Source organism: Denticeps clupeoides, chromosome 6, assembly GCF_900700375.1.
Source record: "Denticeps clupeoides chromosome 6, fDenClu1.1, whole genome shotgun sequence".
In the NCBI taxonomy this organism is placed as follows: Eukaryota; Metazoa; Chordata; class Actinopteri; order Clupeiformes; family Denticipitidae; genus Denticeps; species Denticeps clupeoides.
This window is the reverse complement of record NC_041712.1, coordinates 789006-814299: the sequence shown is the minus strand read 5'-3', so window position 1 is coordinate 814299 and position 25294 is coordinate 789006. Positions and strand designations below refer to the sequence as shown.

Genomic DNA, 25294 nt, shown 5'->3' with positions numbered 1-25294 from the left:
AGTCGAGGTTTATAAAATGATATTCCCCATCCCCACCGCACATGAGCAACTCTCAACACATATTGATCTTGTTGTCAAAGACATTTGTGTGAGAAAAGAGACAAGTCCACTTCACGTTATCATGCTGCTTTTGGAGTTTACCACCTTCCGTTTTCTTTAAAGTGGCATTAGTAGCAGGAGGACATGGCAAGAGCAACGCTGACATTACAGCAGAGTGAAGCAGCTCACTGCTCCCCTCAAGCAGGAGAAGATAAGATGGATTGCGTTGCCTAAATGGATTCTGAGCCAGGTAGAGGGGGAGGGGCGAAATCTTCTTCTGGCGTATGCCCATGGCACCTGATCTCTTCCAGCTCCCATCCTTCTGGAAGAACAAGCTTGTCCACAGGAACGCTGCCCAATACCGAGACCTGAAGGCCATGTGTCGGAGCGCGGCGACTCTGGTGATCATGGCAGGGATCTGGGAGGCATTAATCCTCCTTTAATGAACTCACACACCTCACCATGCCCCACAACACACACACACTGTGCTATTACTCTGATAAAGAGGACATCAATGTTAATCCTGAAGCGCCACACAAAAAATGAGCAGAGAAAATGTTCAACTTACCATTTTATTATTGATTTCATGAAAATGAATTTCACAGACTTTTTCTACGACGTCCTCATTCTCAAATGTTACGAAGCCAAAGCCTGTGAGGAAAAAAAATGTAATTAATTCCCTTCAGCAGACTGACATCTCAACATACAGGTCAGCCTATGGCCTCTCATTATCATTCAGGCTCAGAAATATAAAGTTTGTGGTAGATAAGGTCAAATTGTGGTCATATGCTATTATAGAGAATAAATCTTCAACCTCTCAGGGCTCCAACACAATAGCAGAGCACCAAAACTGTAGACCTGATCAGATTCTTTTCAGAAAGAAGAATATGATGAAATCTCAGACATCATGAGACACACTAGAAAGGCCAACTCTCCACACAAAGCAAAATTGGAAAACTGCACAAAGCTCCACTTAATGAGATTCATGGAGCCAGTACCGGCATCAGAATTTCATTAAATGCATTTTGTGTCGCCTTCATTGAAATTTCACTGTATAACAAGCTCTCTTTTTTATGTTATTACCAGCCTGGGGACACATCTGAATGTGTCACTGACCATGGGATTTTCTCCTCCACTTTCATATTTATGGAATAAAAGCTTAACCCCTTCATTGAACGAACAACATAGCCACAACCTTAGCAGACATTTTCTTTCATAGCGATGCGCCACTTATGCAAAAAGCCGATCCTCAATCTGCATCTGGACTTCAAAGAGAAAAGCCTTCACTACTGCAAGGTGTTAAAGGGAAGTGTAGTTGAGAACATAAAGGGAACCATTCCTTTGTATTTCCTGGTGGAACACTTGCTGCAGTCCCTGCTGACACCTCTGATCCTACTTTTGTCTGTAAGCACCATTCCTACTAAGAACATTACTTCTGAAAAGGAGTGATCTACAGTCCCTGACAAAAGTCTTGTGTACGTATTGACCTCAAGTGCCACTGAAATATATTTCTAAACAAGAAATGGCTCATTTTATTCCCAACAGCTTTTGTAATAATGTTTCAGTGCAAAACAAAATTGTCAAAAAGTATTCTAATATTTCAAGCTTGGTAAAGCCCACTGAGTATAATAATGGATCTATTATGTCTCTGGTGTATAAAAAGAATGCCAGAACCCCACTAGACCTTCACATCAACTGCAACTAGACCTCTGCAAACATGCCTAACATTCACCCTGAGACTAAAGTGTTGATTATCAAAAGGCTGAAGACCAGATCCACTGCTCATGTGGCAGAGGATTTTGACAAGCCCTGGTCAGGCAGACCCTGCCAGACAACTGCTCAAGAGGTTTGTTGGCTCAAAAAAGGGTGGTAGTAGCCTAGTGGGTAAAACACTCGCCTATGAACCAGAAGACCCGGGTTCGAATCCCACTTACTACCACTGTGTCCCTGAGCAAGACACTTAACCCTGAGTTGCTCCAGGGGAACTGTCCCTGTAACTACTGACTATAAGGGCGTCTGGTAAACGCTGTAAATGTAAGGGTCATGCCCTGCTGAATGCCAGGATCAGATCTGAGCAGATAAGCAGAGAAAAGGTGAGATAACATGGAAAAACCAGTTAGGATTGTTAGGATTCACGTGTGCACATTTTTCACTCTCATTCTGAGTGTGTGTGTGGGTAATTCACTGCAGTATGAAAGAAAATCCCCAGACACTCTCAGTGCTGAATGTGCTAAAAAAATACTCTTAAGTTCTCACGGTTCTTCTCAATGTGCTTTCAACACTGATGAGAAAACTCTGACCCCCAAGTTCAAGTGCTGCACATCTGAAGCTCTTGAGCGGCATCCACTTTCTCGCTCTTCATGGTCCACCGAGGCAGTGGTGGTGTAGCATGGAAGGGAACAGCCCTGCAATAGGAAGGTTGACTGTTTGAAACCCGAACTTCCGAGGTGACCCTGAGCACAGTCCGTCCCCACACACTGCTTTTCAGGGATGGGTTATATGCAGAGGGCACATTTCGTTGTGTGCACTGTGCTGCAGTGCTGCAATCTCTTCACTTTCACTTTCTTTCATTGCAAGGGCAGAGGACAGAAAAGCCAACCGAGCTGATCAGAGCAAGGACGAGCTGGGAACTGTTGACACTAGCACTTTTACTCTTAGCTGAAAAGCTTCTGCTTCTGGTGCTTTGTAAGTTACAATACTCATAAAGTATAGTAATAAAACTATAATAATACTAAATAATAATACAGCCAATTAAAAGCAAAGCATTTCCTATCAAAGCAGGTTCGGGCATCCTAGGGCAGCTGGCAGCATTCCTGATGGGACTTTTTATTCCAGACTCATTTTAAAGAATGGTTCATATTTTTCTGCACTTGAGAAGAACTTTTTGTCCCATCTTGTACTATATCTGACAAAAAGCAGAAAGCATGCAATTAATGTCATGCTGGTAATATTCAACCTATTTCAAAACCCTGGCAGCAGCGGTAAAAAAAGGGGAGCAATTGATCAACAACTGTCCACAAATTAATTGTCCCCCCAGTAGAAGTCATGAGAAAAGGTCACTGCGATGATTACAAGAGGGGCAGGTTACCCATTTGATGCCCCACTGCAACTTTTTTTATAGTGCCATCCACCTCCAACATCCTTTACCAGTGGCACTAGGACCACATTGCAACAACAGCCATTGGTCACAGCAGTGCTCAGGATGAGAGGTCGTGGAGCTCAAAAAGAGGAGACAACACAGAGCTTCTTCCATCTGTCTTCTTCTCCTACTACAGAACACAGACACATGGTCCAGCACATCCTTTTGGCCACTACAGAGCCTGGCACGTTGTCACCCAGGCAAGATGAGCCTCAACATGGGTGAGATTTATATAGAATGTGGCAGTTTGTACATTAAAGCTCCGAGTAAGAAAATGTATTCTTCAAAAGGTACTTTTGTTTGCCAATGCAGGTCACACTAACTAACATTAGCGCTGATTAGAGCGTACATTATTTGCGTTATGAGTCGATAGTGATGAGGCAATGATAAGTAGCAAGAGAGCAAATACACACACACACACACACACACATCTCAAAACACACATTACCCCATACATTAGGTAGTAATAATAAATGCAACAGATGGACAAATCTACATTCATCAGCATATAGATTTACTTTTGGCCGAGTTTATAGCATTTGTTGTACATCACAGCGGCGCAGGCTTGCACATGCATTGCACACACAGCACACAAGCACTAAGACAAATTCTCTCTCTCTCTCTATTTTGCACATAACATTGCACAAGACAAACATTCCACCTACCTACCTCATCTAGATACACTGGAAACTGAACTGTATTGTTTAAGTTGGATTATTAGTAATACTAGTAATAGTTTTTTTATATTTTCTTTTCACTATTTTGTACCTTTATTCTTTTTTTCCTCTTTATTCTCAGATGGGCTATAGCAGGGGGTACACCCCATTTTCATTTTTTTAATTAAAATAGGGACAAATAGGCTAACCTATGTTTCATAGTTTTTTTCATGAATGTTTCACAGAAAGAGTGATTAAATGGTCTTAGTTCAGGAGCCAGTAACGCAAAGGTTTTAAGCTTTGATTGAGTTAGGTGAGGAATAACAGCTCAATTGCTTTTAAGAGGATTTTCATGTTGCATAACTCACTATTGATAGAGTTGTTTAAAACGCAAAAGTTGGAGTTATCCGATTACTCAATGAAAAAAGAATACTCGATTCCAAAATGATCCGATAGTTGCAGCCCTAAACCACTCCCTGCCCTAAATCCTCTGAACCCGTGTGATGAAGCACAGCTGGTTGAATGGATCCACATCTTCCATGGCGACTGAACTGGACCAGCTTCGGTCCAGCAGCAGTACCTCTGTTGGGAGAGTAGGCCAGCTTGGATCATCCCTTCACTGTACTGCTCCTGTAAATGGTGCTTGGAAGTCTCACACTAATAAGAGAGACATGCTTAAATAAGTGCTGATAGTGTTGAAATAACCAGGAGACATTAGACCTAGATGTTCTATTAATTTTAAAATCATATAAAAAAATAAAAGATATGTGACAGTCTGTGACAGATATAAATTAATAAAAAAATTAATTATATTCAGAGGTCAAGGTCAACGGTGACCAATTGGTGTTCTGCAAGAAACGCTGAAATAAAACTGTCACTCACTATAATGTTTCTCTCATTCCATCTAATGCAATTTCTCATCCATTATACTCACTTTCAGATTCAACACCCCACCCAATACACTTTATGTCTGCTGTGGTCAATCACAGAAAGTTATTAAATATAAGGAGAAGAATGGGCTGTGTTTTTATCAAAACTCCAACCTGGCTCCCCCAAATTATTAACAATATTCTGAAATGGTCTTTTTTTCCCCCCGCTTTTTACTGAGAGTGCATCTGAGCATAAAAGCAATATCAGGAGACGTAACAAGAGTTATATAAGTAGATAATAAACCTGCTGCAAACCAGGCAAATGGAGACTTGCTTTTCATGATAACTTCCACTTATACTTAATTTTATTCATGTTCCTGAAGTCAGGTGTACATGTAGGTGTACATTACAAAACCATTATTACATGAAACAACCTTATTGTTCAGATCAGAACCTTATAGGTGTGTTAAAACATTTAAGCAAGCAGCTTAAATACAGTTGTGGCCAACACAAGTACTGGTTTTCACAAAGTTTACTGTGTTTTCAGATGTTTTTGCTGTTTCTGTGGTGTACTGAAGTATAGTTACAAAATTTTCAAAGGCTTTTATTGACAATTACATCAAGCTTATGCAAAAGTCTATATTGTTGGCCCTTTTTCCCCCAAGACCTCTGCAATTCACCCTGACATACTATCAATCAACTTCTGGGCCAAATCAGAATTTGTGGGGTTTTGTTTGTCCACCCGCCTCTTGAGGATTGACCACAAGTTCTCAATTGGATTAAGGTCAGGGGAGTTTCCTGGCCATGGACCCAAAATTTCAATGTTCTGTTCCCCGAGCCACTTAGTGATCACTTTGGCCTTATGGGACGGTGCCCCATCATGCTGGAAAAGTCATTGTTCTTCACCAAACTTCTTCATTTTGGTACCATTCTTTATGCATGGCTGTGTTCTTAGGTAAAATTGTGAGTGACCCCACTCCCTTGGATGAGAATCAGCCCCACACATGAATGGTCTCAGGATGCTTTACTGTTGGCACGAGACAGGACTGATGGTAGCGCTCACCTTTTCTTCTCCAGACAATCATTTTTCCAGATGCCCCAAACAATCAAAGAGGCAGATAAAAAGACTTTACCCCAGACCTCAGCATTCCAATCCCTGTCATTTTCTGTAGAATATCAGTCTGTCCTTGATGTTTTTCTTGGATAGAAGTGGCTTCTCTCAACACTTGAACCTCTCTTCTTGAAGTTTTTGACAAATGGTTGATGAGCAATCATAATGGTTGAGGTGCAATCTTAGTTGCAGCCCGTCCCTAACGCCTCTTTCCCCTCGGCATCAGAATGGAGTGTCTAGCCCATCAGCAGGTTGCCAGAGTTCACCATGGGATTGCAAAATGCATACATTAAGCAAGTCCCAATTAGGTGGCAGAGCAGAATATAAATAACTGGCAAGTGACAATTTCCCAAGCTGAGCCAATCGAACGTGAGAACAACAAAACCTTTAAAAACGATTACACTGATGCCTGTGGAAACGCACTCTGCTCTCACATTTCCCTCCATTGCTCTGCCTCCAGTAAGTCACGACTCCACCTGATTGCTCCTTCAATCCCAGCTATAAGTCTGCGGAATTTTTTGCCTCTCTTCAGGCTGCAGACGTATGACAAGGGCAAGACAGCTTTCTGAACAAGAGCGTAGCTCAGCTGACAATGTGACAGCGGATGCATAGACGATTCCCTGCTGGTGGAACCTCACATTTTACTGGGTCACAGCATGAAATCAAGAGCCAAAAAAAGAAAAATCCAGTCCTGCTTTAATGTGACCTCAAAGTAAAATTCCTTCTAAATCCGCATAGAAGAAGACGGAAATGAATGCAGGCAATCCCACAGATCCAGGGTCACTTCTGGTCATGAGATGCTCAAGTATGTGCTGCAGTTCTGAGATGCCTTCATCCATCCTAGACAATGATCCTTTTAAATTCCACCTTCATTTTTCAGCCCGGACCAGTTCCCTGTGGTTCTTTCCTGATGACGTAGCAATAGAGACCCGTCTCATCAGAATATGACGTTCTCATCCAGAGGAACTTACAAAAGAGCTTTACGAAGTGAACATTGTAATCTCATTTGGTTGACTAGGACCTGGGGTCTCATTTATAAAACTTAACGTAGAACACATACTAAAAGTGTATGTGTGATCAAAAGACAAAAATAAAAAAGTGTTTGTCATTGTAAAGTACTGCGGCAGAGTACTTGGTGACACAACAAAATGTGTCCTCTGCTTTTTTTATAAATCACCCTTGGAGAGCAGATTTCCGGGGAGCAGTGTGTGGATCATCCACAACCAGGATAGGGGAAAGCAGGTGTGTGTAGGGTGGTGTCTGAGAAAGAGGGGGCCGCAGACATAACTGAGAAAAAAAACACTCCGTTTCATTGGACCCCATTCAGAACACATTTAGGTAATATAAATCCGCTTATGAGCCAGGCAACATCATGGGCCAAAAACTCTTTATGTTCCTGAACACCCATTCTCTTCTATTTCTGCAATTGGCCTAATCTTCTAACAATGCCAGCACATCCATTATGTTACCCTACGCACAAGTGTAATCGTGGTATTTACGTGTTTTCAGACTGATTGTTTCACACTGTGTCCAAATGTTCGTGATAATCACGTCTACAACTTGTCCATTTACGGTTAAACGTGTAGATTAAGTTAAGGTTTAATTAAATTTCTAGATTTTACTTACTCACTCTTGAATATATGTGACAAAATATACGGTGTAGGAATTATTATAAATGTAGTAACGCCACTCACGTTTTTGCTCACACTCTTGAGCAATGTCAAATGAGGAATGTGTGTGAGATGAGGGTGACTGTTATAGAAGTGTGTGTGTGTGTGTGTGTGTGCGTGTGTGTGTGTGTGTGTGTGTGTGTGTGTGTGTGTGTGTGCGCGTGTGTGTGTGGGGTGGTGGTGAGGGTGACAGCTTCATATGTGTGTAGTGTGTGTGGGTTTGTTTACTCTCTGGTTCTCTTGTGAGTGATATGGAGAAGAACACAGAATCACGTTCGGATTTATGGGACAAGTGTGTAACACACACACAAGGAATTTGGTTCTGGCAGTTGGTGACTTTCCAACAACGTGGACAATACACAATGACATTAAGGCATACATTAGAATAAACTAAAATGACTATTAGTCAACAAAGTGCAAGTGACAAAATGTGCAAGTTAAAGAATATAAGAATATATTAAAGTAAATAGTGTTTTTTTATGAAGTAACAGAACCGGACAGGTTGTAACCTGGACTCAGACTGGGACTCCCTTCCTGCGTCAAATGGACTCACAGTGGGACACTAACAGTGAAACAGCTTTGGGTGTGACTACAGAAAACTGCTAATATACAGCTGAGCAAGTAGCCTCCAATTCTGAAGCAAGGTACATGACAACCATTTCAAACCACTGATTATCACTTTCCATAGCCGCATAGCTGTACTCAGACTGACTGTTGACATTGGACAGGGGACACTGTTCACAATTTGGAGTTGAGCGTGTCCCTGTGACAATTGGGGATTACGTCAATGGAGCAAATTTGTTAGATCCCAAACATAGTTGTACTGCTGTCTGTTGATTATCATACTTTCGGGTCAAATACAAGACCTGAGGCCATTAAGCATAAACTGGAAAAAGAAAAGTTATTTTTTACAGCTCCACAAGCAAGTTCACTGGTAAAGGACATTTCTCCTGACTTTAACTTACCTTCAAGGACCAGCAATAATAAAAAGCAGATTTCCTGCAATTCCTTATGGTCTGTATGACTACACAGTTGAATTGTTTCATTAAAAAATAATCAGGGCTCAATCTGGAACGGCTCTCGTGAAATCAGTGGAAATGAGTGTAGAAGGTCATGCGGAATTCATAAAGGCAGAAAGAATGAAGCGATTGTCATGTGATGCACAGCAATGTGAAACACAATGCAATGTGTCCTCTGTATTTAACCATCACCCTTGGTGAGCAGTGGGCAGCCATGACAGGTGCCTGGGGAGCAGTGTGTGGGGACGGTGCTCAGTGGGACCTCAGTGGCACCTTGGCAGCTCGGGATTCGGCAACCTTCTGATTATGAGGCCACTTCCTTAACCGCTAGGCCACCACTGCCCAGTTAGTAAAAGCAAAGGACCGGGCTGGGACACTGTGACACACCATCTCCAGAACTACCAAAGATCCGCTAGTCCAGAGCCAGTCCATTATCACCCATGGGCTTCCGGCTCAATTAAAGGAACAATTCCGAAAAAGGAACAATTCTGAATCAATTAAAGGAACAAAACTCCTTGTGTGGATCTTGATTAACAGCTGCTTCTTTATTCTCCAACTTATCTGAGATCCATATCTCCGTCGGAAGTGAAGCTTCCCCAACTCTGACAGAGCATCATCACGAGCCTCCTTTCCAACCGGACATGGAACAACACGGATTCTGACTGATAATATTTCATTTTCACTTGCCGCAATTTGGAATGAATTGCTGATTTGAGCCGGAAGCCCGTGTGTGATAATGGACTGGCTCTGGACCAGCGGATCCTTGGAGGTTCTGGAGATGGCGTGTCACGGTGTCCAAGCCAGGCTCTTTACTGGCTACTAATTGCATTCAAATGTCAAATTGCATTCACTTCCTTTTCAGACATGTAAAAAAAGCAGCAAGTGCTACAGATTAACCAAGCAGCAAACATTTAAAAGAATTCAATTGTGCACAAGCAGACAATAAATCAGCATTGATTCGACTTAATTAGGCTCCTTGCTGCCACTGTGATCAGACTGTCATTTATCTACTTTAAAAAAAAAAGACAGACAGACACTGGATCAATGCATCTGTAATGAAGGACAGTGATGTTGCCACTTTGCCGAGGCCCAGTGGCACTAAGAGCCAATGGGTTTTAATGAGCGAGCCCAACCACTTGTAAGCACCAGAGCTTCCTTTAATTTACTTTAGAGACACATGGCAGTGAAGTGTGCTTGAGCTGGGTGAGCGTGGACATGCCAATTTAAGGCATTCACGTGATCACAACAAAGGCCTGGATTTCTCCCCTTCATAAGAGAGCTATCAATCACTGACATCCATGCAGACACACACATACACACTAAACAGATGAGAAACAAATGGGACATGAAAGACTCCTGTTGTGGGGTAATTTGCATGTGCAAGACACGTCCTTTCAAAGCTCTGCTGTTTAATTCCATTTCTTAAGTGCAGCATAATTGTCTGTACAACCAAACGTGAACACTTACACAGTGCAGCCATTCCAACTCATCAGTTCTCTTTTAATCACTGCTTCTGAGCCAGCGTTGAATTACTGCTCTGCAGCCACCCATCTTTCCACTTTATTTACTCTTTTCATCATCTTGCAGATATCTACCTTTCTTCCTCTTAGCATCTCAACACAAAGCTGGGTTCTATGAGGGGCCGTTAGGAACTTTATTCAGCGTTACCATCCATATACACATACGAAAACATGATCATTCACAGGCTGCACTGAAAGATGGCCACACTTACAACTAAAATCATTTACATTCACTAGTGAAACACACACATACACAACTGACACACTCTGTAACACGAACAAGTGAAAATATATACTCTCACATACACAACTGAATCGCTCTGTAACACGTACAAGTGAAAATATATACTCTCACATACACAACTGAAACGCTCTGTAACACGAACAAGTGAAATTAGATACTCTCACGTACACCACTGAAACGCTGTGTAACACAAACAAGTGAAAATATATACTCTCACATACACAACTGAAACGCTGTGTAACACAAACAAGTGAAAATATATACTCTCACATACACAACTGACACGCTATGTAACACAAACAAGTGAAATTAGATACTCTCACGTACACAACTGAATCGCTCTGTAACACGAACAAGTGAAAATATATACTCTCACATACACAACTGAAACGCTCTGTAACACGAACAAGTGAAAATATATACTCTCACATACACAACTGAAACGCTCTGTAACACGAACAAGTGAAAATATATACTCTCACATACACAACTGAAACGCTCTGTAACACAAACAATTGAAATTAGATACTCTCACGTACACCACTGAAACGCTCTGTAACACGAACAAGTGAAAATATATACTCTCACATACACAACTGAAACGCTCTGTAACACGAACAAGTGAAAATATATACTCTCACGTACACAACTGAAACGCTCTGTAACACGAACAAGTGAAATTAGATACTCTCACGTACACCACTGAAACGCTCTGTAACACGAACAAGTGAAAATTATAATCTCACATACACAACTGAAACGCTCTGTAACACAAACAAGTGAAATTAGATACTCTCACGTACACAACTGAATCGCTCTGTAACACGTACAAGTGAAAATATATACTCTCACGTACACAACTGAAATGCTCTGTAACACGAACAAGTGAAATTAGATACTCTCACGTACACCACTGAAACGCTCTGTAACACGAACAAGTGAAAATATATACTCTCACATACACAACTGAAACGCTCTGTAACACAAACAAGTGAAATTAGATACTCTCACATACACAACTGACACGCTATGTAACACAAACAAGTGAAATTAGATACTCTCACGTACACCACCGAAACGCTCTGTAACACGAACAAGTGAAAATATATACTCTCACATACACAACTGAAACGCTCTGTAACACAAACAAGTGAAATTAGATACTCTCACGTACACCACTGAAACGCTCTGTAACACGAACAAGTGAAAATATATACTCTCACATACACAACTGACACGCTCTGTAACACGAACAAGTGAAATTAGATACTCTCACGTACACAACTGACACGCTCTGTAACACAAACAAGTGAAAATATATACTCTCACATACACATCTGGAACGCTCTCATGCAAACAAGTGAAACCTTACACATATACTAGTGAAAAGTTTTCACACACACAAGTAAATGTGCTAACATTTACAACTGACAAATGCACTCCCACATTTATGAAACCAGACATGTACACACTAAACAAAACAACTGAAATGCTCTCATAAAAACATGTGAAACCTTTACGTGTAGTAAAAAGTCATCAAACAAAGTAATGAAAAACGTCATTTTCACTAATGTGTGAGTGAAATGTTTTTGGTAAAAAAAAAAGTTTTATGTAGTATTTCAGCTGTTTGTATGAGACATTTTTCTTTTTAGTGTATGTGCGCATGTGTTTTACTTGCATGTGTGGGTGGTAATTGTGAATAAAGTCCCATACGGTGCCTCATAGAGATCCCCTTTCAACAAAGCAAAAAATATAATAAAAATCTCTCAACTTGTTGTGGCAGCTAACACACAAAATGCCACCAATCAGCAAGAAGAGCCAAAATGAGGCTCTCCACTGGGGAATCCTGGAAAGACGTACAGCACGCTGGATCAGCCGGCATCATACCACTAAGAGACAGCACTTCAAAGTCTGTGGAAGAAGCACATGGGAGAACCTTGTACTGTTTAAATTGTTTAGTCTTTCTCTCTTGTGTGCATCTTTAGAAAAGGTCTTTGTATTCATGCTTTGCAGAGGAGAACTCATTTCAATCTGAAAGCAGACATCTGTGGAAGGCCAGCGGTGCTCTAAATGTGGGATGTTAATCCAGGACCATGTGGGGATAAAGTTGTCCGGCTCAGAAAGAGAATAAGGGGAGAGGAGGAATGGAGGAGGCTTGTAAATAGAGTCAAGGTGATGGAAGATTTGGAGGTTTGATGCAGTGAATTTGTCAACTTTGTTTTACAAAGAACCAGTTTCTTTGTTTTACAAACCCATAAAAGGCATTTCCCACATACAGATTTAATTTTATCAGACAGCCTTATCCAGAGCAACTTACAATCAGTAGGACAGTCCCCCTGGAGACACTCGGGGTTTATAGTCTTGCTCATGGACACAATGGTAGTAAGGGGGTTTGAACCATCGACTTTGAGGCTGTTCATAGGCGAGTGTGTTACGACCACCTTAACTGGTCTCACAATTACAATTATCAATGCCTCGATTATCGATGCATCCCATACATTTTGTACCTTACTTCACATGATGTTTCAACTTTAAAAACTACAACTGGTTGTACTCAGATCAGGCCAACAGAATCGCCAGTAATTCCAGAAAGGAGATAATCAGACTGTGGTTTGCTGTGGACTTGCCGGTTTTAACCCAACAGGAGAGCTATTGGTTTCTGGCATAATCAATAAAGGAAGAGAATGCAACTATCCCGCACCTCAATTTCAGGGGACACATTACATTCACTTACATTCACTCAGAGTTTCAAAGATGTGCCATTTTAGACAGGAAGGAGCAACTCTGTATTTTTCTGACAGAACACGCCACTGTCCATTTCCTGTAATGCCATCGGATCTGGTGGAAAGAGACTATGGGCACTGGTGCGAGATTCCACTCTCTCTGTGACCTTTCCAGTGCCCCTGCTCCACATTAATTGCCCTTTGAGATGGGAGGTGATCAATGACACCGCAGGCATCTAGACTCGGTGGCCCCCATTACAGGGGATTTGCTCTTTGAAGACACAGTGCCAACAGGTCACAAGGGGAGGCGCTAGAAGAGCTTAACTCATCGGAAAGGTTATTCACACAAACTGCATAGAGGGGGACAAAATAACCTCCACTGGCCCGAGCCCGGAGGTCAGCAGTCATCAAAGGACATGAAGGCCCTTTTCTACCACCTAGGTTTAGAAAAAAAAAATTCTCAGATACTAATCTATACTAAAATTTAGTATAAATTTCAATATCAATCGATCCTTAAATTTCACCTGCCAGTTCACAGACAGACTACAATTTCAGATACCAACCAGGGGAATGGAAAATCAAAAGATGTGGACAAGACCGTTGGCAAAACGTGCTTCAAAGTTGTTGCTATCAAAGCGAGCAGCTTTTAGCAAAGCATTTGAAATAGCATCACTCCAAATTATATGTGAGAGGGGAGTAAAGGTTCAAATGTAATATGAATATTTTAATTGCCACAATCAAGCAATACTGTTGAAGACAATGAAGTATAAAAATGGCAGCGTCTTCCTTTCTTTCACCTCGTCTTACATTATTTAATTGTGCAATGCGCATATATTTTCACTTCTGCAGCACGATTAGTAAAGAATTGCTTTTTTTAGTTTGGCTTCAAACGTTAAAATGCATTTATACGTTTATTTAATGAATTAATAGTTCTTTTATTTATTTCTTAATGTAGTGTGTGTATGTTTTTCAGAGTTTTTTTGGAATTCTAAAAATATTATTTTTTAGAATAAAAAACTACTTTTTTGTAGTACCATCCTTAGTATTGGTATTGTGTTTGAAATGTCAGTATTGTGACAAGACTACTCGGAACGAGATACTTTGGACCATTCAGGCCTAGAGCTAGAGGTCTACGTTGAGGAGAGCAAACATCCAGAGCTGGGGGAGAAGAGGGTGCAGAAAGGTACGACCATTCAGACACCTTTTCCAGAAGTTCTGCTGCTCCCCTTTCTGTAACAGGATGGTATTTCAGGTTGACTATGAAAAGGTGAGAAGACAGCACCAATGTTGAGAGCAGGCAGAAATGAAAGGGAGACCAAGATAATGAAAAACTAAATGGGTTCAGGAAGAACTGAAGGTTTCTGAAGGGGAAACAGAAGAAGAAACCACACATTTACTTCTGAGGCCAAGGCTTCATCCTTCTCCTAATTATCGGGAATTTAATGAGACTCACGCAGCCTGACACAGTCGCTCAATACGTTATCAGAGCTGCACAACAAACCAAAGCTGTTGAGTCAGTGGTACTCAGAATATCACAGGGGATCGTGGACATGATCATGAAGTTAAGGAATAATAATCTGCATCTTAAAAAGAATGGTGATTGTGTGGAGTTCCTCCAAATCTCAGGAAGAACCCATCTCAAAAAACATTGGGACAGGGCCATGTTGACCACTGTGTATTGTCCACAGAAATGTGGGAGAATTGTGGAAACTAGTCACTTCCTGCACATCACTTCCACTACGAAACCACTATAATAGAAGCAATATGCAGTTCCTGTTGCAATGCTAGTCCAGATGGGAGCATATGTTGTCCTGTATATACCTTCCAGGAGTGACATGCAAGGACATCTCGTCCATACCATAAGAGATGCAAGCTTCCTCTATGGTCGATTTAGTCCAGAGGACACTGTGTCCATGGTCTCCAGTGGGGACATAGCAGCTTGTAACTGGAAGGTCGCCAGGTACGCTCCTCAGACATTCATGGCTGCCACTGCTCACGCTGGATGAAGGTTATGAGATATATGAACTCTGTACCACAAATAATAAAAAAGAATTTCAAATATCATGTGATTGTGTTCCCATGTGGATTCTTCTTTGCATGATAGGATTTCCGGATGTAGAATCCTGCCGATTCTGCTGAAAGCAGTGGTGTCTGTTGATTTTCGGCCTAGTCCCTTCTGTACAGATAACTCACCTGATTCTCAGAAACTTTCATTATATTTTGTATTGTCAGTGATGATATATTCAAAGCCTTAAGTATTTTTCATTGAGGAACATAATTTAAATTTACAGTATTTATCAGACGCCTTTATCCAGAGCGTTACAGGGACAGTCCCCCCCCTGAAGACACTCAGGGTTAAGTGTCTTGCTCAGGGACACGATGGCAGTAAGTGGGATTTGAACCCGGGTCTTCTGGTTCATAGGTGACATAGGTTACATACTAGGCTACTACCACCAGGTATATAATTCCTCATCAAACCTCTCTGCATGTATTTATTTCTGAGACGCGCACTTAGTTGTCCAGAAATTGTTGTCCAACATTACTTTCACTTTTCCATTTCAGACAACAGCTTTACTTTTCTGGAACTGGTGCTATAATAGGGATAACAATGTTTTTTTACCCATATGAATACATAAGGCAGTTTTATTTGTCCCAAATGGTGACCGTGTTTACAGGTAATCTGTACATGCATAATGCTCAGAGGTCAGGGCAGCTTCCTCAGTAACTTTTTACAGTGCATCCGGAAAGTCTTGACAGCACATCACTGTCCACATTTTGTTATGTAACAGCCTTATTCCAAAATGTATTAAATTCATACACAACAACCCACATGAAAAAGGCTTACTTGAAAAACTAGGAAAACGCACTGACAAAACGTTAACAAGATATTATATGAGTTTGTTGGATTATACTCTCCCTGTCCAAAAAAAGGAAACCATCTGGATTTGACAAAGTAAACAGGCAAGAGACTCAAATTACTACATATTAACAAGTTTCAGTTATTAGTTATGTAAATGACTGATGCAGTCAGTAGCTTCTCATTTCTTAAACAAACAAGTCACAAGAAACATAATGTGTTCTGTTTCAGAAGGGTCAAATTATTGCATTGTATCAAAGGGAATTGTTGATATTCGAGTCAGGGGACCGTGACAGCAATTCCAGATTATCGCACTTCTCCCTCAGACAATAATTAGCAGTAATTAGTTTTTCTTGGAATGCAGTGTTCTTTCTCATCACCCTGTCATATAGATGTTCTTTGTGTAAATTGCACTGAATTGTAGAACAATGTGCAGATACACCATCATCAGCAAGATGTTCTTTCAGGTCTTTGCAGTGAACTGTGGGTTGTCTGAAAGTTTCACTGTTTGCTGCTTCAGTGTTTGCCTTCTGTATTCATGGCTGTGTTCTTAGTCAGAATTATGAGTATGCCCACTCCTTTGGATGAGAAACACATGAATGGTCTAATGATGCTTTACTGTTGGCACAAGACAGGAATGACGATGCCCGAAACAAGAAGGGGGGCTTCATCAGAGAAAGTGACTTTACCCCAGTCCTCAGCAGTCCAATCCCTGTACTTTCTGCAGAATATCCGTCTGTCCTTGATGTTTTTCTTGGAGAGAAGTTGATTCTTTGCTGCCCTTCTTGACACCAGGCCATCCTCCAAAAGTCTTCCCATCACTGTGCTTGCAGATGGACTCACACCTGCCTGCTGCCATTCCTGAGCAGGCTCTGCACTGGTGGATCATCTTTAGGAGACGGTGCTGGCACTTGATGGACTTTCTTGGGCATCTTTCTGCACCACACCTGAACCTAGAGGTGTAAAGCTTCACTGGTCTCCCGATTCGGTTATAAATTTATGCGTCCTTTAAATTTTCTACATGGTCACATGATGCTCCGTTAAAAGAGTTAAGGTCTTGTACGCCTGTGTGGACGCTTTGTTACAATGAGCAGAAAAACGGTCTGTTCAGTTCACACTCGACCGCTTTTGATTGTGCAAAAATAGGTTCAAAAATCAACAAATGAGTGCGGTGCTAGAAAAGGGCCGCTGAGGACCGCGTCACGCAGCGCTGTACTCAGATCAGGGTGCCACAGGCACTACCGGCTCTAACTATTTTTTATACCGCCGCCTGAAAATCACGAAGCAACGTCATTATGATGTAATCGATTATGTTCTGCATCCATGCAGTATTGCCCACATCGATTATACAATTAATTTCACTGAAATGACCTCAGCAGGTCCTGTTATAGCAGGGCTGAAATGCAGCGGAAGTGGTTTTTTGGGGATCAAGTTCATTTTCATGACAAAGAGAGGTTTTGTAATTTATCTGATCCCTCTTCATAACTCTTCATTGTGGAGTATATGCAAATCGGCTCCAGTTTTTGTGTCATTCTGAAAAAGTTTGGTCACAGCGACATGATTAAAGTGATTCATGGATTGATAAGAAATTTAAAAGAATATGGCAAACTCTCAGGGTTAATAACAATGTGTTAACAATGATGTTGGTGGGACACCATTACCAAAAACATCTTAACTCCAACTGTGTAACCAGGGGTTCAGATACTGTGCAATTGTGATGTCACCAGTGTTCACGGCTAATTATGGGAAACGACTATGTGACATAAAAATGACCACAAGATGGGACGTCTTCCCTGTTTCCTTGATTGGAAGAAATTATATCTATATCTGTCCAAATTTATATGGCATTTAAAATGATCTATCTAATAAATAAAAATTGGAGTCTGGATCAAACTATCAAACTTCAGAAATTGTTATCTCAAGATAAGCAATCTTTGATAATACAAAAGGTGGGTTTATATTCATGAAACCAAATTTAAACACTGTTAATAAGAAGACAGGATCTGATTGTGCAGACGGTCAATTATGACCTATACATGGGATCGGATATGAACGATCGGGTTAATACAATGTTTGATAGATCTACTCCAAGCATGTCAGGCACCCAGGAAGGTGCGGCCAAAGCCCTTGCCCTTTTTGAAGATGTATGGAGAATAAACAGAACTTTTTCAATTGTAGAATTTATTCTCACGTCCTGCATATACTCAATAGAATTTCTCCCTTGATATATGTCTGATCATAATCCAATCCCATATCCTTTTTAAATTACATGGAAACTGAGAACAAAGATGGACAGATGGAGATTCAACCCCTCCTTATTAAATAATGTGGAATTCATTAACGCGAACAAAAATAGCACTGAAGATAAAAGATTAATCTGGGCTTCCATTAAAAGCCGTACTCGCAGTTTTTGCATTTCAGTTCAGCTGAGGTCTGCATAAAGGCAGCTGGAGTGTCAGTGCAACACCCTGGAGAATTACCTTCAAAATGATTATTACAATAGTACAGAAGTACAGAAGTAGAGGATAAACGCACTGTTAAATGATTTATTAAATATTAGAGGTATGAACCTTCACTGGGTTAGGGTTTTCTTCATTACTTCACATTATCTTTTCAAATACATCAGTGAGATGAGAATGAAGGTCTCGTTCACATGGACAGGAACCAGGCATTTTTGTGGCGTTCGTGGCATCATGTGATAGCGATTTGAACGCCAACCATTTTTCTGCTCATTGGAGCAAATCAAAGCGTCCACACAGGCATTCAGTACCAGCGTTCAGATGCTGTCAAATAGATACTGCAAGAAACGGTTTTACTTGGTGTCTTTTCTGGCAAAGTCTCAACGGCCAAAACAGCGGCAAGCGTTAAACAGCAAGAATCAAATGCCAGTGAAACGGCAAACGAACACAGCTACAAACGGCAGCAAAGATCACATACAGTGTTCAGAGGAGATTCAGTCGTACCCGGAGCGGCGCTGTACTCAGATCAGGTCTGTACAGTCACTACCAGCACTACTTTTTAACTAGTATTTTATACCAGGAACATTAATATGCTTTGGCTATATTGCTTCGCCGTTCAGAGTGTGGCAGCACAGATGGTCTGATCTGGGGGGAAAGGTTACCTCCCCTCCCCTGGGGCAGTGGTGGCCTAGCGGTTAAGGAAGAGGCCCAGTAATCAGAAGGTTGCCGGTTCGAATCCCGATCCGCCAAGGTGCCACTGAGGTGCCACTGAACAAAGCACCGTCCCCACGCAATGCTCCCCGGGCGCCTGTCATGGCTGCCCACTGCTCACTAAGGGTGATGGGTTAAATGCAGGACAAATTTCACTGTGTGCACCTTGTGCTGTGCTGCTGTGTATCACATGTGACAATCACTTCACTTTGTCACGCTTTGTCCGCCCAGAGAATTTCCAACCCCTACCCTAAAAAAGCATCTTCACTGACCATCATGGCTTGAAAAAATAGGAAGAATTGTAGTTGCAATTTGATTGGATGCAAAAATGAGCACAGTTTTTTTTTTTTTATAGTTCAGTCACGCAAGACTCTCATTGTGGGACTGAATCAAAGGGGCTGTATTTTGGAAAGAGCCTTCAGATACAGTATCAGTGGACCAATATACAAAAGCAGAAAAGAAATCAAATTCATAATTAAGACTGTTTCCAGCAATGTACTGCTTCACTCTCTGGACCCTCACCTGAAAGGCAGCCCTCGTCCTGACTTTGTGGTCCTTTGTAAGCCTGTGTGTGTAAGTATGAGGGTGGGAGGTCTTCTCTGTGAAGGTAAGGTGTCAGGGAAAGAAAAGGACAAGTCTTCTGTCTGCCCTGCTCTCTCTGGACAGATCTGTATGGGGTGGGGGAGAGACAGATTGAAGGAATTGGAGGTAAAGGCTTGCCCTGATACAGCTGTCCGCCATAACTGTCCTCTGGATGAAATAAAATCTGAAGGTTGAAAGAAACCACTTTCCCTTTCCCCTCTGCAGCTTATCCGTCAAAAGGGGAACAAGGAGAATGGCAGCAGAGAGAGAAGAATTAAAGTCCTTGAAGGCAGTAGTACTTCAACTATTTGTTCAATACCAAACATCAGCATCTCCAAACATTTCACACGAGCTTTAAGTCTCATAGCACGATCATAAGATTGCTGGGGGCCTGGGGAGAAATAATCATTTTTACAATATAAAAATTGGATTCCTCCTCTTTATACTCAGAACAGTCATTTAGTAGATTCTCATCCAGTGCTTAAATATATTAAAAAATCCTAAACACCAGAACCTAAACTTTTTATATACTAAATATATACGTAACAGCATATACTTTTATATGCTCTTACGTATACTTTTTTCAGGTTTTAGGTACTCATCTAGTGGAAGTTGATTTCCAAGTCAGAAATGAATGCTTTGAGTGGAGCAGTGCTGGAGGATGGTTTGTAACATCTCTCAGCCCTCCTGCTCTGTAGAGCCGTGTTTAAATGTCGGGTTCGCAGCTCGTAGCTCCTCCGTGGCCCTTTTGCAGTTTGTCTGATGTACAGGGATTATGACCCAGCAGGGGTGGTAGTAGCCTAGTGGGGAACACACTCACCTATAAACCAGAAAACTCAGGTTCAAACCACACAGGGCAAGACACTTCACCCTGAGTGTCTCCAGGAGGACGGTCCCTGCGACTATTGATTGTAAGGCGGTCTGGATAAGGGCGTCTGGTAAATGCTGGGAAATAATGGCGGGTGGATCAAGACACGCCTGTGTGGCTGAGTGGATTAATGTTCTGAATCTGAGATCCCAGAAAGGCTCCCAAGTAAGAACTACACCAAACGTGCCAAGAAAATGAGGAGGAAAGAGTCGGGTTTCCATTCACCTTTTTGTTCTGGTGCTTCTAAGCACAGACATCTCCCAGGACAAGTTAATAAGATGGAGCACTCCCCTGAGGCACCGGCTGCCCAACATTATCACTCCAGAATACAGACACGTCGGAAATAACTCCCAGCCTATTAACTACCCTCCCGGCTATTGCCACAGCCTGGTGGGAAGAAGGACAGTGATGGATTTTCCTTTCTCAAAAATGTCTCCTGATTCTCATGACCGTGAGCTAAAAACCACAGCACATGCACATCAACCTGCTACTCTGCAAGACAACATTGTGTGTGTGTGTGTGTGTGTGTGTGTGTGTTCCTTGGCTCCTGCCCACCCTGTACATGCCTTGTAGACAACGTAGGAATTTGCATGTTGGAAAATACATCTACTGACAAACACCTCGGGACCCTCACTCGGTAAATCTAGTACTAAAGTACTTCACGCATGGCGGTGGTATGGTGACTGTGGCTGGGAATGAAAACTGATGACAAGCTAAATTTGGAAATAAAAGGGACCGTTTACTACATGCATTCACAATCTTCAAGATCTTACGGGTACGAACAGACTGCAAAGATGCCAAGAGATTACACCGCTGCCGAGGCTTTTAAGAAGACGTACAGTTGAGCATGGCCGCAAGATGGAAGCAGATTGGGACGTGTCTGTCCATGAAGTGATGGCGTTCATCTCCATCCTTCTCTGGAGGGGGTTGATCAGATTTCCGTTGCTGGTTTATGCATGGTCGGCAACATTGGGGATCTCGCGCATCAAGAGAACAATGGCTTCCACAATCAGCCACAATTCTGCCACATTTGCAGAACAAAGGCAACCATTCACATGTCATTAAGGATATTAAGTAAAAACAACCAGGGGGAGAGGGCCAAATGGCCCCTCTCGGGTAGAGCTAGGGGGATATGGCCAAATGGCCCCTCTCTGGTAGAGCTAGGGGGATATGGCCAAATGGCCCCTCTCTGGTAGAGCTAGGGGGATATGGCCAAATGGCCCCTCTCTGGTAGAGCTAGGGGGATATGGCCAAATGGCCCCTCTCTGGTAGAGCTAGGGGGATATGGCCAAATGGCCCCTCTCTGGTAGAGCTAGGGGGATATGGCCAAATGGCCCCTCTCTGGTAGAGCTAGGGGGATATGGCCAAATGGCCCCTCTCTGGTAGAGCTAGGGGGAGAGGGCCAAATGGCCCCTCTCGGGTAGAGCTAGGGGGAGAGGGCCAAATGGCCCCTCTCTGGGAGTTCTAGTGTTAAGGTATTACAATAAGGAGATAACTTCAGTGGCGCCTTGCAAAATAACGGAGTTACATCGGAATTACACACAAACAAGGAATAGAAAACCGATCGGTGGCCATGCAATCATGATGTCAGGGCAGCCAAAAAAATGGCTGATGCCTGTGATGCCCCCCCCACCACCACCACCACGCAGCCCTGGGCAACAGCCCATGTTGATCATATCAAATACGCCACTGCACGCCCTAAAAATGGCATCCGCACAACGCTGCTCACACAATTAGCATATTGGTTGAAGAGCAGACAGTGCTGCAATGCCCAGCGGTGAGAGGATCTCTCCAGTGTGATGTTTTCTGCTAATTTACTGAGGTGATGTCACTCTTACATGACACAGAAGTGGAGGGTGGTGGCCGATGAATTGCTGGGGTGAAGATGAGAACAGGGATCAGCATGAAAGGGAGATTTAAATGAAGAGAGTATGGGGGGGGGGGGGGGGGGGGGGGGGGGGGGGGTCTGTGAAAGTGGGCGCGACGCAGCGACTGGAGAAATGAAGACTGAAATGTGATGAGGAACCAACAGAAGGAGACCACCCAATAACAGCTTAGAGTATAGACAGAAAGAACAGATGTGAGGCTAGATGTGTGTGGAGACAAGCTGATTCAGCAGAGGAGAGGGAGGAGATGATTCCTGCTAGAAGTAGAGTGAGGGGATTGTGCGTGTCTGTCTACAAACCAAAAATAGGACTAATGACAAGCTTTGTACACACACATAAAAGGAAACTAGAAATCACCTACTTTAACTAATGATAGGTCCATTTACTCTTCCCCCAATCCTCCTGCCTCTCCTGTCACCTCAGCAATGTCTGACCCCTCGGCACTCCCTGTGACAGTCTCCAGTCTCGGGGAGGTGGCAGGAGATGAAGAGACATTTTAGCATCGTTTTTATTTTGTAATATTTAGTTATGCTTCTATTTATTAACGAGACCAGGATATATATGGGGGTCAGTGGTGGCCTAGTGGTTAAGGAAGTGGCCCCGTAATCAGAATGTTGTCGGTTCGAATCCCGATTCACCAAGCTGCCACTGAGCAGAGCACCGTCCCCACACGCTGCTCCCCGGGCGCCTGTCATGGCTGCCCACTGCTCACTCAGGGTGATGGTTAAATGCAGAGGACAAATTTCACTTTTTTGATGTTGCATCTCGTTTAGTTTCTGTCATGTCATAAAGGCTAGTTGACAATCTAGTCCATTGACAAAAGCAACACTACTCAGCAGACAACCAACATATGCTGCCTTGCCAGCAAGTTCCTGAAAGTGTGGAGGTTCAAGAGGAGTTCCTACAGGGAAGCACATAGACATGACATTTACATTTATGGCATTTATCAGACACCCTTATCCAGAGGTATTACAATGGTATTAAGTGGGGTTTGAACCTGTGACTCTGTAGTCTTCTGGTTCATAGGCAAGTGTGTTACCCACTAGGCTACTACCATCCCTGTACCATGAGACTCTTACAGGTCCACCAACTGTGACCGAATCACCACTGCAGTGGCAGCAGATGGAGAAGCAAGTTTCAATTAGAGCTGCCTCAGAGCCAAGCGCAGATGAAATCTACACATGACTGGCAGCCTGTCACTCTGAATGCAGCAATGCAAAACAACAATAATAGAGGTGACACACAAAATGCCGCAAGAAATCCTTCTAAAAGCACATATTTCAATGGCTGGATCACAATAACAAGCAAAGCATTTGCATCACAGAGGTCTGCATGGTGACATCACCACAGAGGTCAGCATGGTGACATCACCACAGAGGTCAGCATGGTGACATCACCACAGAGGTCAGCATGGTGACATCACCACAGAGGTCAGCATGGTGACATCACCACAGAGGTCAGCATGGTGACATCACCACAGAGGTCTGCATGGTGACATCACCACAGAGGTCAGCATGGTGACATCACCACAGAGGTCAGCATGGTGACATCACCACAGAGGTCAGCATGGTGACATCACCACAGAGGTCTGCATGGTGACATCACCACAGAGGTCTGCATGGTGACATCACCACAGAGGTCAGCATGGTGACATCACCACAGAGGTCTGCATGGTGACATCACCACAGAGGTCTGCATGGTGACATCACCACAGAGGTCAGCATGGTGACATCACCACAGAGGTCAGCATGGTGACATCACCACAGAGGTCTGCATGGCGGCATCATAAAGCAACAAGAGGAAGAGGGTGACAATGGAACTGGCCTGTGATTTAACTGCTGCCTTCAATCACAAACTATGGTGGTGCTCACCAGGAGCACGGGTTTCAATGCTCTAAAGTTATTTCTCTTCATATTCTCACTCTGTGGTTGACTGACAGGGGATGATCGGTCCTTAATAAATAATATTCATATTAGGAATAAAATGAGTATTTTCGTAAAGGTGGTACTTAAAAGCCAAATGTTTGGCTCACCACCACAAATGGTTGGAGGACCTCTCACGTCATGTTCTAGGCTGCTCCATGCTTGGCTCTGGCAGTCTTATACTAGCATTAAGCTAGAAAGCCAAAACTAGGAGAAAATCTGAGACGTGCTCCACAAAGTTGCGCTTGGCACAGGATGCAAATATATTTCCTTTTGACTGTGCTGCACAGACTAGATCTTAGTGGGATCACTGCACATTTCTGTGAACTTTCCATCAGAACAACTAAGTTCAGGTAGAAATTCTGTCAATGAGAGCCGGTAACCAAAATCATGGGAGTCCCACCTGGACTAAGGGCTGATTATCTAAAAGGTTCAAAATTTTGAGAGTTAAAACCATTTGCTGAAATGAAGTGAAATATTTTGAGTACATCTTGAAAGAAGAAGAAGACAGAAATTCAATTTCTCGTGCATTCAACCTCTGCCCACAACTGCAGGAAATCAATAATAAAGCTGCCAATATTTCTGAGTGAGCCAGGATGACATTTCACACCAGAGCATTCGACACATTAGTGGGGAATCAGTAAAGAGAGAACAGCTCTGAGTGCAACAGGAGGTGAAGAACAGCTGTGACTGTAGACCCTGAATTTACATTTTATATCACTTCCTAGTGCTCTCCAGGAGTTATTATTTCAGACTTCATTTAACGGAAGAATAAATCAAATTGGCAAGTAAGCTTGTTTTTACAATAAAAATGATGAGCACAGAAGATCAGGAGAATTACTTATTGCCATTATAATGGATGCCTGTTTCCTCAGCTGCAGGCCATTTTATATCTTTTTTATATCTTCTGGCCACTGCAAACAGGCCAATACATAAGCGTACGGAGATCCGTCCAGTTCTGAAGAGACCAGACAAGCCATATAATCTACTTACTTTGGTTGGGATCAACAGTACACAGA

At 42.5% G+C, this 25294-nt stretch overlaps 1 protein-coding gene across 5 annotated transcripts in view; it reads right to left on the bottom strand.

The window, feature by feature from the left end:
• The window catches only part of LOC114791965 (RNA-binding protein Musashi homolog 2-like), a 146363-nt gene that overhangs the window by 48227 nt on the left and 72842 nt on the right, over positions 1–25294 (bottom strand). For all 5 annotated transcript variants that reach the window (XM_028982579.1, XM_028982577.1, XM_028982580.1 and 2 more), the window contains exon 8: positions 608–690. In XM_028982579.1, coding sequence (XP_028838412.1) covers positions 608–690 — 83 coding nt within the window. The remainder of the gene's footprint in view (positions 1–607; positions 691–25294) is intronic.